Below are 13,924 nucleotides of genomic sequence, written 5' to 3'. Positions count from 1 at the left end.
TCCTCTTCCTCCACATCCCCCCCCTCACCCACCCCCTAATCACACGCTCTGCAGTCATTGTGAGGCTTATTAAACTTATTAGCTGGTAGGGGAGACGCGCCCCCTCCAGCCCCCCTTGGCCTACCTCCTCCCCCTCTCCCCTCACCCCCCTCCTCCCCAACCTCCCCTTGACCCAGCTGCAATCCCCCTCCCCACTAACACGTCACCTTTTCCGCATATTCTTGTTTTTCCCCATTTTTCTCCCTTCCATTTTTCCCCTTGTCAATTCTTTCAGACGTCCATTTTCCTTCAAATCTAGCTATTTTTTTTTTCTGAGGTCTCACTACTCCAAAGCTGAAGAAAATCGTGTGTGTGTGTGTGTGTGTGTGTGTGTGTGTGTGTGTGTGTGTGTGTGTGTGTGTGTGTGTGAGAGAGAGAGAGAGAGAGAAAACTTGTTCCCTCGAAATTAATTGGATGAAGAGAAACAAGATCCCCCCTTCATTTGAGATGCGTGGATCTGTACTTACAAGACTACTGCGGGGGTCAAAGGTAGGTAGGTAGGTAGGTAGAGAGAGAGAGAGAGAAGATACCAAACTTATCAGTCGGCATGAAAGGGTTAACCTGACCTCAGCTTTGAAGATGGAGAGATGGCAATTTTAGGCCAAGTTAGTGTAATAAAGGTTGAGGTCTCTCTCTCTCTCTCTCTCTCTCTCTCTCTCTCTCTCTCTCTCTCTCTCTCTCTCTCTCTCTCTCTCATTTTGTAGCGCACCTGGTCTCACTCGTGTCTCTCTCCTTTCCAGTATTGTCGCTGAGGAACACGCAGGAAGAGGAGCCCCCGGACCCACAGCTGATGCGCCTCGACAACATGCTGATTGCGGAGGGCGTGGCGGGTCCTGAGAAGGGCGGGGGAGCCGGGGCCGCCGCTAACGCCACCGCCGCCGCTGGTGCAGGTGACTCCGCCATCGAGCATTCCGACTACCGCGCCAAGCTTTCCCAGATCAGACAGATTTACCACCAGGAGCTCGAGAAGTACGAACAGGTGAGTCCCCCCTCGCCTAGTCTTCTCGCCGCGCCCGTTTTCTGTGATGGACGGATCCTGTGGGTGATTTGTTTTCCCTTTTACCAGTTTCTATTTTAATTTTAGGTGGATTTACGTGATTTTTGAAGGCTGATTTTTTTGCTTTGTAGTTCCTTATTAGTTTGGTAAATATAATCTAACTTGGGGATTATATTTTACTTATTTCACTTCTTTCATAAGTTTTGCTCAGTTTAGGTAAGATTTTTTTTTCGTATTTAAGACGTATTGTTTCATATTAAATTCCCCTGGACTTTTTTTCTATATAATTCGTGCTTTTTTTTTTCTTTTCTCTATATGCATCCTCTTGTTTTTAATTATACTGTTTTATATTAATTTGATATGGCTCCCAATTTCTTCTTTTTGTCATCTTAATATTGCTAGTGACCTTTTGACTGATATGTAAATTTTCATAATAGTTCTTTTTTGTATTGTTTTGTGTATATTATTCTGTTGTGTTTGCATTTTCAGTGCTCTCTATAGGCAGAATTTTCCTTGCTCTCTTTTTTATTGTTTTATGCTGTCTTTATTATTATTATTATTATTATTATTATTATTATTATTATTATTATTACTACTACTACTACTACTACTACTACTACTACTACTATTATTATTATTATTATTATTATTACTATTATTATTATTATTACTATTATTATTATTATTATTATTACGGTATTATTATTATTATTATTATTATTATTTATTTTTATTATATTTTTGTTTTTGCTTCTTATTGGTGTATATGGGTTACGTATTTCTTTGATAACTATTTTTCTCTGGCCTTTTTTTTGTCTTTGTTTTCTCATAAAAGAATAACATTGGATGCATTTAGTTCCATCTTTACGTGTTTCTTCCCTATGAACATTTTCTGGACCTATTGTGTTGATTCCCCCTATAAATAACACTATCCTTGTCCTATTTTGTATACGTAAATCATTTCATTGGATTCCCTTTGTACAGTAGTTTTCCATTCTGTGGTTTTTACTACCTTTGTTTTACGATCCCTTTGTAAATATTTCATCCTTCTGCTGTGGTGTGTAGTGTGTGTGTGTGTGTGTGTGTGTGTGTGTGTGTGTGTGTGTACTTTCCTACCACAGTCACACCACAAACCTACCCCCTACGATCACCCCTCCCGTATACTACACTACTACACCATACCACCACACCACCCCCATCAGACAACAACTACACACCACCATTATCCACTGCAGCCACACCACACTACCACACCACACCACGACTACCACACCGCCACCACCACGAAACCAGCAGGCCACACCACACAATGACCACCAAGATGTACCACACCACATCATCATTACCACACACAATATCATACCACACCACAACCACAGCCACACACCACCCCCCTCGAGCCTATTAGTGGAGAGAGAGAGAGAGAGAGAGAGAGAGAGAGAGAGAGAGAGAGAGAGAGAGAGAGAGGGAGGGAGGGGGGGGAATAAGGCCCAACCTCCACTTAATGACTTGCTTCTTATTCTTCCCCACGTAGGACAAAGGAGTATCTCAAGGGGGAGGGGGGAGACCTGAAGGGGGAGGGGAGGGGAGGGGAGGGGAGGGGAGGGGAGGGGGAGGGGAGATCTTTGGGGAGGGGAGGGGGAGGGAGTATGTCTAAGGTCTAAAGGGAGGGACAGGGGGAACACTTGAGGGGAATTGAGGGAGGTTGAGAGATGGAAGGGGGGAATTGGGAGGAAGACAGGGGGAAAGAAATAGAGGGAGCGCTGGGAAGGGAGATTTGGAGGACTTGCCATATATGTTATTAAAAAAGAAAATAGATAAAGAACCCGAACCTTCAAAAAAAAAAAACTGAAAACACACACACACACACACACACACACACACACACACACACACACACACACACACACACACACACACACACACACACATTCATTTAAGATCCGCACATTTCGGGATGGCAGCTCACTATGTTTAAAAGATTGGAGGTCGTAGGCAGAGGGAAAGAGAGAATAGGGAAGTCATTTATTAAACATTAGAGAGTTGGGGGGAAAAAGAGCGAGACTGTAGCTATGAGAACCTGCAGTAGTAGTAGTAGTAGTAGTAGTGATAGTCGTGGTGGTGGTGGTAGTGGTGGTAGCAGTAGTGGTAGTGGTGGTAGTGGTTATAGTACTGTTGCGAAAGTGGTATTAACAGTAGTGATGGTGGTAGTGTGAGTATGGTGTTGGTGGTAGTGATGGTTATGTAAGTGGTGTGAAAGGTAGTTATGGTGGTAGTATCTGTAGTGAAGATAGTAGCGATAGTTATAATGGTGTTAATGGTTGTGATAATAGTTGTAGTTGTATAGTTGTGAAGTGGCAGTGGTAGTGAAGATGGTGATAGGAATAATAGTAATAGTTGGTGGTGGTGGTGGTGGTGGTGGTGAGGAGATGGCGTGCTGAGTGGTGATGGAGGAGGTGAGAGAGTGATGGAGCATTAGGGAGAGAGAGAGAGAGAGAGAGAGAGAGAGAGAGAGAGAGAGAGAGAGAGAGAGAGAGAGAGAGAGGGCAGTGAAGGAAGGAAAGGAGAGAAAATGAAAGGAGAAGGAAGGAAAGGAGAGAGAGAGAGAGAGAGAGAGAGAGAGGGCAGTGAAGGCAGGAAAGGAGAGAAAATGAAAGGAGAAGGAAGGAAAGGAGGGGAAGAGAGAGAGAGAGAGAGAGAGAGAGTGAGAGAGAGAGAATTTAAAGGCTCACCCACAAGTAATATTATTGAACTTTGACCCGTGGCAAGTGAGTTCGATTTTTTCCTTTATTTTTGAAAGATTGGAATTAAAGTTTTTTTTGTAGTTTCCCCTTTATATTTACATTTTCACTTATTTTTTTCAGTTTCTTTTTTCCATATCCTCTCTCTCTCTCTCTCTCTCTCTCTCTCTCTCTCTCTCTCTCTCTCTCTCTCTCTCTCTCTCTCTCTCTCTTCCCTCCCCTCTCCCTTTCTTGATTAATGCCAAAGCCTCACAAATTTTAGGGGGAGCAAAAAGAAGAGAGAGAGAGAGAGAGAGAGTAAGAGAGAGAAATCCCTCCATCTCTCCCCTCTCTTCTCTTTTCTCTACCATCTTCCCTCCAATACATTCTCTCTCTCTCTCTCTCTCTCTCTCTCTCTCTCTCTCTCTATCTGTCTATCTATCCTCCTCCTCCTCCTCCTCCTCCTCCTCCTCCTCCTCCTCCTCCTCCTCCTCCTCCCTCCTCCTCCTCCTCCTCCTCCTCCTCCTCCTCCTCCTCCTCCTCCTTCGGTGCCATCTCAAAATGAACACTATGATTGAATGTTAAAAAGCCAGAAGGAAAGGGGAGGGTGGAGGGGGAAGAGGGAGGGAGAGACTGAGGGAAGGGGGAGGGGGGAGGGGGAGGGGGAGAGGGAGGGAGACAAGGAGGAGCGTGGGAGGAGGAGAGGGAGAAGGGAGGAGAAGAGAAAAGGAGGGAGGGAATAATTGACGAAGGGAGGGAGGGGAGGAAGGGAGAAGGAAAGGGAGAGAGGAGACATGAAGAGAAAGGCAGGGGAGAATAGTGGAGGAAAGAAGGGAGAGAGAGAAAGAGAGAGAGGGCGGAGAATGAGGGAGTAGGTGAGGGAAGAGAAAAAGTGAAGGAAAGAAAGAAGGTAAAGAAAGAGTGAAAGGGAAGGAAGGAAAGAAAGAAAAGATGGAGAGAAGGGGAAGGATAGGAGGTTGAGGGGGGAGGGGGAGGGGGAGAGGGAGGGAGACAAGGAGGAACGTGGGAGGAGGAGAGGGAGAAGGGAGGAGAAGAGAAAAGGAGGGAGGGAATAATTGACGAAGGGAGGGAGGGGAGGAAGGGAGAAGGAAAGGGAGAGAGGAGACATGAAGAGAAAGGCAGGGGAGAATGGTGGAGGAAAGAAGGGGGAGAGAGAAAGAGAGAGAGGGCGGAGAATGAGGGAGTAGGTGAGGGAAGAGAAAAAGTGAAGGAAAGAAAGAAGGTAAAGAAAGAGTGAAAGGGAAGGAAGGAAGGAAAGAAAAGATGGAGAGAAGGGGAAGGATAGGAGGTTGAGGAGGGGAGGGGAAGGGGGAGGGAAGAGATGGATGCATGACGAAGGGGAATAAAAAGGAAGAGGGGAAGAAAGAGGGAGGGAAGAGAAGAGGGGAAAATGGAAGAGAGGAAGAGGGGAGGTGAGAGAATGGGGAAGGAAGTAGATGGATGGTAAGAATGGGAGAGGAGAAAATGGAAATGAGAGAGAGTGAGAGAATAGCGAGGAAGAGAGGGAGGGGGAGAGAAGGAGAAAGGAAAGGAAGAAGGGAGGGGAAAAGAGGAGGAGGAGGAGGAGGAGGAATAGGGAAGAGAAGGAGGGAAGAGAGGAGGAAGAAGGAAGAGGAGAGGAGACAGGAGGATGTAAGGGAAACTGAAGAAGATGAAAAGAGGAAAAATAGGAAGAGGAGGAAATAGGAGGAAGATATAAGGGAAGGAAAGATGAATAAATGATGACACGGAGAAGGATTTACTCTCTCTCTCTCTCTCTCTCTCTCTCTCTCTCTCTCTCTCTGAAGTTAGTGCAGGTTAGAGTTAGTGTGTTTAGCGAGTGTTGTAGGAAGAGGTGTGGTGTGGTGTGATGTGGTGTGTGGTGTGGTATGTTGTGGTGCTGAGTGCTTGGTGTGCCACTGTGGTATGGTGTAATGGTGGTGTGGTGTGACTGCTGGTATTGTGGAAGTTTGTGGTGGTGGAGCCTTGTGCTGTTATGGTATTTTAATTGATGGTGTGTGGTGTGGTGTGACGTGTATGGTGCTATGGTGTGATGTGGTAGAGTCTGGTTGCCCTGTGGTGTTCTGGTGTGATGCTTTGTGGTATGAAGTGCTCGGGATCCTGTTCTGTTGTGATGTTATTTTGATGTGATGTGGCATTGTGGTGTGATGTGGTGCTGTTGTGTTATAGTGTGGATTTGTGTTCATATGTGTGATGTGGTGCTGTTGATTTGTGTGCTGCTGTGGTGCTAGGATCATACTGTTTTGGTGTTATGTGGTGGTGTAATGTGGTGGTGTGGTGTGTGGTGGTGTGGTTTAGTGTGGTGGTGTGATGTGCTGTTCTATAATTATGGCGTAATGTTCTGTGCTAGTGTGCTGAGAGAGAGAGAGAGAGAGAGAGAAAGAGAGAGAGAGAGGGGGGGGGAGTGGAGAGCCGATGGAAACAGGAAAGAAGACGAGAGAGAGGAAGAAGGTGAAGGAGGAGGAGAGGCAGAAGAGAAAGGCAGGAGAGGCAGAAGGAGGAGGGAAAGCACAAGAAGGAGAGGCAGGAAAAGCGGAGGCAGGAGGGGGAAATGTTGAGGCAGATTCAGAAGAGGGAGGCAGAGGGAGGCAGAAGAGGACGTACAGTACAAGAAAGAGGCAGAAGAGGAAGGAGAAGGAGAGAGACGCATAGTGAGGCAGGAAGAGAGGTATAGAGAGCGGAGGTAGGCAGGAGGTGAGGGAAAGGCAGAGGGAGGAAGGAGAGAGAGAGAGAGGAAGAGGAAGAGGGGGGAAGGGGAGGAAGTATCAGAGGAAGGAGAGGCAGTGGAGAGAGGCAGGAGGGTGAGGCAGAAGGGGAGTAAAGGGAGGGAGGGAGGGAGAGGCAGGAGTGGAGCAGGGAACGTTGTATTCTGGCAGAGAGAGAGAGAGAGAGAGAGAGAGGAGAGGAGAGGAGAGGAGAGGCAATAGGCACAGGAACCAGGGAGAGTGAGGCACGGAGAAAGACAAAGGAGAGAGAGAGAGAGAGAGAGAACAGAAAAAGACTAAGAAAATGGTAGTTAGAGGCAAAGAGAGAGAGGGAACAAAGAGCATGATAGAAGCAGAGTAAGAGAGAGAGAGACAGAGACAGACAGACAGAGACAGAGACAAAGAAAGCGAGGGAGGATGAAACAACGAAAACGAGAAAACCAGGGACAGTGGAAGAGAACAGGAGAGACAGAGACCAAGAAACCGAGAGAGAGAGAGAGAGATAAACTAGAAAAAAGTCAGTAAAGAGAGAAAGCATGAGAAGGAAAGCGTGTGTATGAGAGAAACAGAAGAGAGCCAGAATGTGAGAGAGAGAGAGAGAGAGAGAGAGAGAGAGAGAGAGAGAGAGAGGGAGAGAGAGAGAGAGAGCCGTATTCGACGCACGTCCCCGAAGCGCAAGTATTTCACGGAGGCAATTTTGAGTCAGAAATAGCGAAGCGAACGTCCATCACGGCCCGCCTTTGTTACCTCGCCCTCGAGTTTCAGAGCGGGATTTTTAAGGCGGCTCTCTCTCTCTCTCTCTCTCTCTCTCTCTCTCGGTGGTGTATAGTGTTGGTGAAATAGAGAGTGGTGAGTGCAATGTTGGTAGTTGTGGTTGTGATGGTGGTAGTTGTGGTGGTAATGGTAGTGGTAGTAGTGATGGTAGTGATGGTGGTAGTAGTGATGGTAATGGTGGTGGTAGTGGTTGTGATGGTAGTAGTGGTACTGATGGTGAAAATGGTTGTAGTGATGGTGTTAGTCGTGGTAGTTATGGTGATAGTAATGGTAGTGATTATGGTAGTAGTGATGATGCTAGTAGTCATGGTGGTAGTAGTGGTAGTGATGGTGGTAGTAGTGGTAGTCCAGGTCGTTAATGTCTCTCCCTCTCTCACTCTCTCTCCCTTCCTCTCTCACTCCCTTAACGACTCTCCCTGAACCTTCTCTCTCTCTCTCTCTCTCTCTCTCTCTCTCTCTCTCTCTCTCTCTCTCTCTCCCTCTTCTATATATATATATATATATATATATATATATATATATAGTATTAATACATGTATATATAATATACCTTATATACATATGTATATACACTGTATATTAAAATAGATATATTTTTCTCATACCTTTGTCCCCCCTCTCTCTCTCTCTCTCTCTCTCTCTTTCTCTCTCTCTCTCTCTCTCTCTCTCTCTCTCTCTCTCTAACGACCCTGCCTGAACCTGCACCATGTTTTTATATTTATTTTAAATGTAGCGACTGGGGCTTCCAAGATTTTCTTTTAGAGAGAGAGAGAGAGAGAGAGAGAGAGAGAGAGAGAGAGAGAGGCAGGGGAGAAGGAGGAAAGGTAGATTTAAGGGAGGGAAAAAGGAGAGAGCGAGAGAGGAGGGGGTGGAGGAATGGAGATTGAGAGGAGAGAGGAAGAGGGGAAAGAGTGAGAGAAATGTGAGAGGGAGGGAGATGGAGAGCGGAGGAGAGAAAGGGAAAGAGACGGAGAGAGTGTGAGAGCGGAGGGGAAGAGTTAGAACAGGATAGTGTGTGTGTATGAGAGAGAGAGAGAGGCCGGGTATATGAATGAAGGTGGTGTGATGGGTTAGTGTCGTTACTGAGTAGGGATAAAGCGTAATGTGATAAGTATTGTATAGTCATGAAAATAATTATGTATATCTAGTATGGAATTTGTGTGTAATAATTTTGCGTGCATGGTTAACCTCCCATGTATACAGTTATTATTATTATTATTATTATTATTATTATTATTATTATTATTATTATTATTATTTCTACTACTACTACTACTGCTACTACTACTACTACTACCCGCCGCAGCCTGGCATTGTTCTCGCGTTCTTCCGGCCACCAGTCCAACTCCCTTACCACTTAGCCACCACCCCGAGACCACCTCATTTTCTATTTATGTGCCTATTTTTTGTACGTAACGCCGACTTTTGACAGATTAGCCTAGACCAAAAGACCCTTAGGTGTTTGTGTCCCTACCCAGTAACGATCTGTTCTCCGGTCATATCCTCTCTGCCTAACCACTGCCTTCCCCCCTTCCTCTCCCCTCTCCCCTACTCCCCTCCCTTCCCCTCAGACTCCCTATTCTCTCTGTCTGTCTCTCTCTCTCTCTCTCTCTCTCTCTCTCTCTCTCTCATTCAGTCTCTCCCACGTCCCTTTCTCCTCCTGTCTTCCCTTTCCTTCTCTCCCTGTTCCCTCCCCCTCCCCTCCTCTCCCCTCCCTTCCCCTCCCCTCCCCTCCTGTCACTCACCCCGCGTAATATTGCCGAGTGGGCTTGCTATTGAATTATTGGGGGAGGGGAGGGGAGAGAAGTGGGGAGGGGAGAGGGGAGGGAAGTGGGGAGGGCAGAGGGGAGAGAAGTGGGGAGGGAAAGGGAGCGTAGTGGGGAGGGGACGGGGGTGGGAAGAGAGAAGTGGGGAAGGAAGAGGGGAGAGAAGTGGGGAGGGAAGAGGAGGAAGAAGTGGGGAGGGAAAGGGAGCTTAGTGGAAGGGGGACAGGTTAGGGAAGAAAGAAGTGGAGAGGGAAGAGGGGAGAATAATGGAGAGGGATGAGGAGAGAGAAGTGGTTAGGGGAGAGGGGAGAGAAGTGGGGAGGAGGGAGGAGAAGAGAGAAATTGGGGAAGAGGAAATGGGAAAAGATGTAAGAGAAAAGAGGGAAGTGGGGGAGAGGGGAGAATATCGGAGTGAGGGGAGCCGAGGGGAGAGGAGAGGAGAGGGGAGAGAAGAAAGTTAGGAGAGGGGAGAGAAGTGAGGAGGGGAGCCGAGGGGAGAGGAGAGGAGAGGGGAGAGAAGAGAGAAAGTTAGGAAAGAGGGGAGAGAAGTGAGGAGGGAAGGGGAGGGGAGGAAAGAAGGACAGGAGGGGAGAGGATGAGAAACGGGAAGGAAGTGGTAGGGGAGAGAGAAGAGAAAGGAAGCGGGGAGAGGGTAGGAGAGTGAGGAAAAAAAAGTGGGGAGGAGGGAGAGGAGAGGGGAGGAAGGAGAGAAGTGAGAGGAGGGAAGGAGAGAGAAAGGGGTGAGGAGGGGGAAATGGAGGGGATGGTGTGGAGTGACGGAGGAAGAAGGGTGAGGGAAAGGGAGAGAGTTGGTAGTGTTGGAGGGGTGAGGCAGGTGAAGGGTGAGGCAGGTAAGAGGTGAGGCAGGTGAAGGGTGAGACAATGAGGCAGTTGAAGGGTGAGCAGATAAAGGGTGAGGAAGGATGAGGCAGGGTGAGAGAGACAGGTGAAGGATGCGGCAGGGTGAGAGAGACAGGTGAAGGATGCGGCAGGGTGAGAGAGACAGGTGAAGGATGAGGTAGGGTGAGGCAGGTAGGTGAAGGGTGAGGCAGGGTAAGGCAGGCAGGTGAAGGGTGAGGCAGGGTGAGAGAGACAGGTGAAGGATGAGGCAGGGTGAGGCAGGCAGGTGAAGGGTGAGGCAGGGTGAGGAAAGCAAGGGAAGAACAATGAGGAGAGAAGAGTTCAGGGGTGAGATAGTGGGGGGAAAGAGGGAGGCAGGATGAGGCAGGCAGGTGAAGGGTGAGGCAGGGTGAGGCAGGTGAGGTGTGGGAATGTAGCCTGTCACACCAGAAGTAAATTACACCCCTGCAGTCGTGAAACATGGCGCTGCAGTTGTGGTAGTTGTGGTAATTGTGGTAGTTGTGGTAGATGGAGTACGACTGGTTGTTTGGTAATTGGTGTGGTAGGTGTGGTAGCGCTGGTTCTTTGGTAGTTGATGTAGTAGTTCTGGTGGTTGTGGTAGTGTTGGGTGTACCATGTAATTGCGGTAGTATTGGTAGTTGTGGTTGTGGTGGTGATAGTTGTGATAGTGGTGGTGAGAGTGTTTGAGTGTGATGGTGTAGTATTGGTACGAGGAGTGGTATCGTGGTAGTTGTGGTACTGGTGGCAAGGAGGGTGGTAGGTATGGTAGTGGTAGTTGTGGTAGCGCAACTGTGGTATATCATTTTTACTCTGGGCCCAGATTTTCGTCCTTATGCAGCTTATTTTACGTATTTCAGTGGCAGAGAAACTACGACTCTACATCCTTTCCATAGCACTTCTTCGTGACTAGCATCATATTCCAGTGTTAGTCTATTGTTACACCTCAGCATTCAAGATGGAGAGACGGCAGTTTTAGGCCAAGTTAATAACAGTATTGTAGTTGTGGTGGTTGTGGTGGTAGGTAGAGTTGTGGTGGTGTTGGTTTGGGTGATGAGTAAGATGAGTGGTGACTGGGGTGAGTGATAGTGACATATGAGTGATGAGGGTGGGTGATGAGTAGGGTTAATGGTGAGATTAGTGTTAGTGGTGAGCTAGATGTGTAAAAAAAAAATGAAAAGGTATAAGCGTAGCGGTGGTGACTGTGGTGAGGATGAGTGATGAGGCTGTGTGTGAGTGGTGAAAATGAATTGTGAGTTTGTTGATTTTGTGTGGTGAGGGTGGTGAGAAGAAAGTGGCACCAATAATATATGCGTTGCAGTAGCAAAGGTGGTGATGTGAGTGGTGAGGATGAGTGATGAGGCTGTGTGAGTGGTGAGAATGAGGGTGATGTTAGAGTGGTGAGGTGGGGGGGGGGAAAAGAAGCGAAGATCTGACAATATATATAAGCGTAGTTTTAGTGAAGGTGGTGGTGGTGTGTTATGAGTGGTGAGGGTGAGTGGTGAGGGTGGCACAGATGCTTCCCCTGTCACATAGATATCCCCCCCTTTCTCCCCCCTCCCCCCACCTCATCAACCCCCTCCCCCACCCCACCAACCCCCTCCCCTCTCCCCCAACCTGGTGACGCTCCCTTGCAGAATAGAAATGGGTGTATTTTTTTCCTTCCCCCTCCTCCCTCTCTCACACACACCGCTCAACTTACATCTTCCTTCCTCCCCTTCCCCCCTCTCTTTCTTCTCCCTTTCTCCTCTGTCTTCTCCCTCCTTTCTTCCAGGGCTTTTCCTTCCTCTCCCCTCCTCTTCCCTCCATCTTCTCCCCTTCTGTTTTCTCTGCCTTCTCCCCCCCTCTTCCCTTCACCCCTATTTTTTCTCCCCGTCCCTTTTCCTGCCTTTCCTTTCCCCCTTTGTGTTTCTTTTTCTTCCTTCTCCCCTCTAACCTCCCCAGCCTCCTCTCCCACCCACTCTTTCCTTTCTCCTCTTCCCCGTCTCTCCCCTCCCTCTTCCACTTTCCCCCTTTCCTTTCCTTGTCTACCCTCCCCTCTCCTCTTCTCTTCCCTCCCCTCTCCAGTTTTCTTCCCCTCCTCTCCCCTCACCCCTCTCATATCTCCTCTGTTTGCTTCTCCCCTCTCCCTTCTCTCATCCTCCCCCTCTTTCTCTCCCCTTCCCCCCTTCTCTCTCTCATTCCTCTTCCTCTTTTATTTGCCCCTTTCCCTACCCTAACTCTCTCTCTCTCTCTCTCTCTCTCTCTCCATCCATCCGTATCTGTCTACCTGTCTGTCACACACACACACACACACACACACACACACACACACACACACACACACACACACACCCAGCTCTTTCTAAATATATATCGTATAGAGAAAAGTAGAGTAAATAAATCATGATAAAGAATAAGAATACAAAGCTGTAAATAAATATAAATAAAATGACAAATATGGTAGAAAGAGAAAGTGAGGAGACATTGCGGCGGAGAGATAAGGAGTGGTGGAGAGAATTGAGAGACGAGAGTAACGTGGAGGAGGTAGGGAAGGAAGTTGAAGGAGGGAGGGAGAGAGGGGAGGAGGAGGAATTTAAAGGACGAGAGAGAGAGAGAGAGAGAGAGAGAGAGAGAGAGACAGACAGACAGACAGACAGACAGAAAGCTACAGATAGGCAAGAGAGAGAGAGAGGGAGAGAGAGAAAGAGAGAGAGAGAGGGAGGGGGGGGGAGGGGTCTACAACTACCAGTAACTTACCACCTTTTGCTTCTCTTAAGAAAATGGAGAGTGTGAGAGGAGGGAGGGAGAGGGAGAGGGAGGGAGGGAAGATGTGTGTGAGAGAGGATATGTAAGAGGGAGGGAAGGTTTGTGAGAGAGAGAGGAAGAGAGAGAGAGAGAGAGAGAGAGAGAGAGAGAGAGAGGGGGGAGAGAGGAAGCGATGAAGAGGTAGGGAAGGAGGAGAAGAGGGAAGGAGAGAAGAGAGGATGAGAGAGAGGAAAAAAAGAAGAATTAAGGCGGTAAAGAAAATAGGGAGAGATGAAGGAGGGAGGGAGGGAAGGAGGAGGAGGGAGGGAGGGAGGGAGGAGGGAGGGAGGGAAGGAGGAGAAGGGAGGGAGGGAAGAGAGAGAGAGAAGAGGGAAGGAGGGAGCAGTAGGATGTCTGACACTGTGTTTGTCTTGCCATGTTGACCCTTCCTGCACCACACCACACCACACCTTGCATAATACTACCACACCACACCACACCTTGCATAATACCACCACCACACCACACCACACCTTGCATAATACCACCACACCACACCACACCTTGCATAATACCACCACACCACACCACACCACACCTTGCATAATACCACCACCACACCACACCACACCTTGCATAATACCACCACCACACCACACCACACCTTGCATAATACCACCACACCACACCACACCTTGCATAATACCACCACACCACACCACACCACACCTTGCATAATACCACCACACCACACCACACCTTGCATAATACCACCACACCACACCACACCACACCATGCATAATACCACCACACCACACCTTGCATAATACCACCACACCACACCACACCATGCATAATACCACCACACCACACCACACCACACCATGCATAATACCACCACACCACACCTTGCATAATACCACCACACCACACCACACCTTGCATAATACCACCACACCACACCACACCACACCTTGCTTGATACCACCACACCACACCTTGCATAATACCACCACCACACCACACCACACCTTGCATAATACCACCACACCACACCACACCTTGCGTAATACCACCACACCACACCACACCACACCTTGCATAATACCACCACACCACACCACACCACACCTTGCATAATACCACCACACCACACCACACCTTGCATAATACCACCACACCACACCACACCTTGCATAATACCACCACACCACACCACACCACACCATGCATAATACCACCACACCACACCACACCATGCATAATACCACCACACCACACCACACCACACCTTGCATAATACCACCACACCACAC

At 48.2% G+C, this 13,924-nt stretch overlaps 1 protein-coding gene across 2 annotated transcripts in view; it reads left to right on the top strand.

Annotated features, from left to right (window-relative positions):
• Positions 1-13,924, top strand: part of exd (PBX homeobox extradenticle) — a 654,526-nt gene that overhangs the window by 595,047 nt on the left and 45,555 nt on the right. For both annotated transcript variants that reach the window (XM_080266197.1, XM_080266196.1), the window contains exon 3: positions 780-1,018. In XM_080266197.1, coding sequence (XP_080122323.1) covers positions 780-1,018 — 239 coding nt within the window. The remainder of the gene's footprint in view (positions 1-779; positions 1,019-13,924) is intronic.

Source organism: Coenobita brevimanus, chromosome 19 (assembly GCF_032717465.1).
Source record: "Coenobita brevimanus isolate Jiangsu-jjx chromosome 19, ASM3271746v2, whole genome shotgun sequence".
In the NCBI taxonomy this organism is placed as follows: Eukaryota; Metazoa; Arthropoda; class Malacostraca; order Decapoda; family Coenobitidae; genus Coenobita; species Coenobita brevimanus.
Note: the sequence above shows the minus strand (reverse complement) of the source record. Positions and strands in the feature narration are given on the sequence as shown.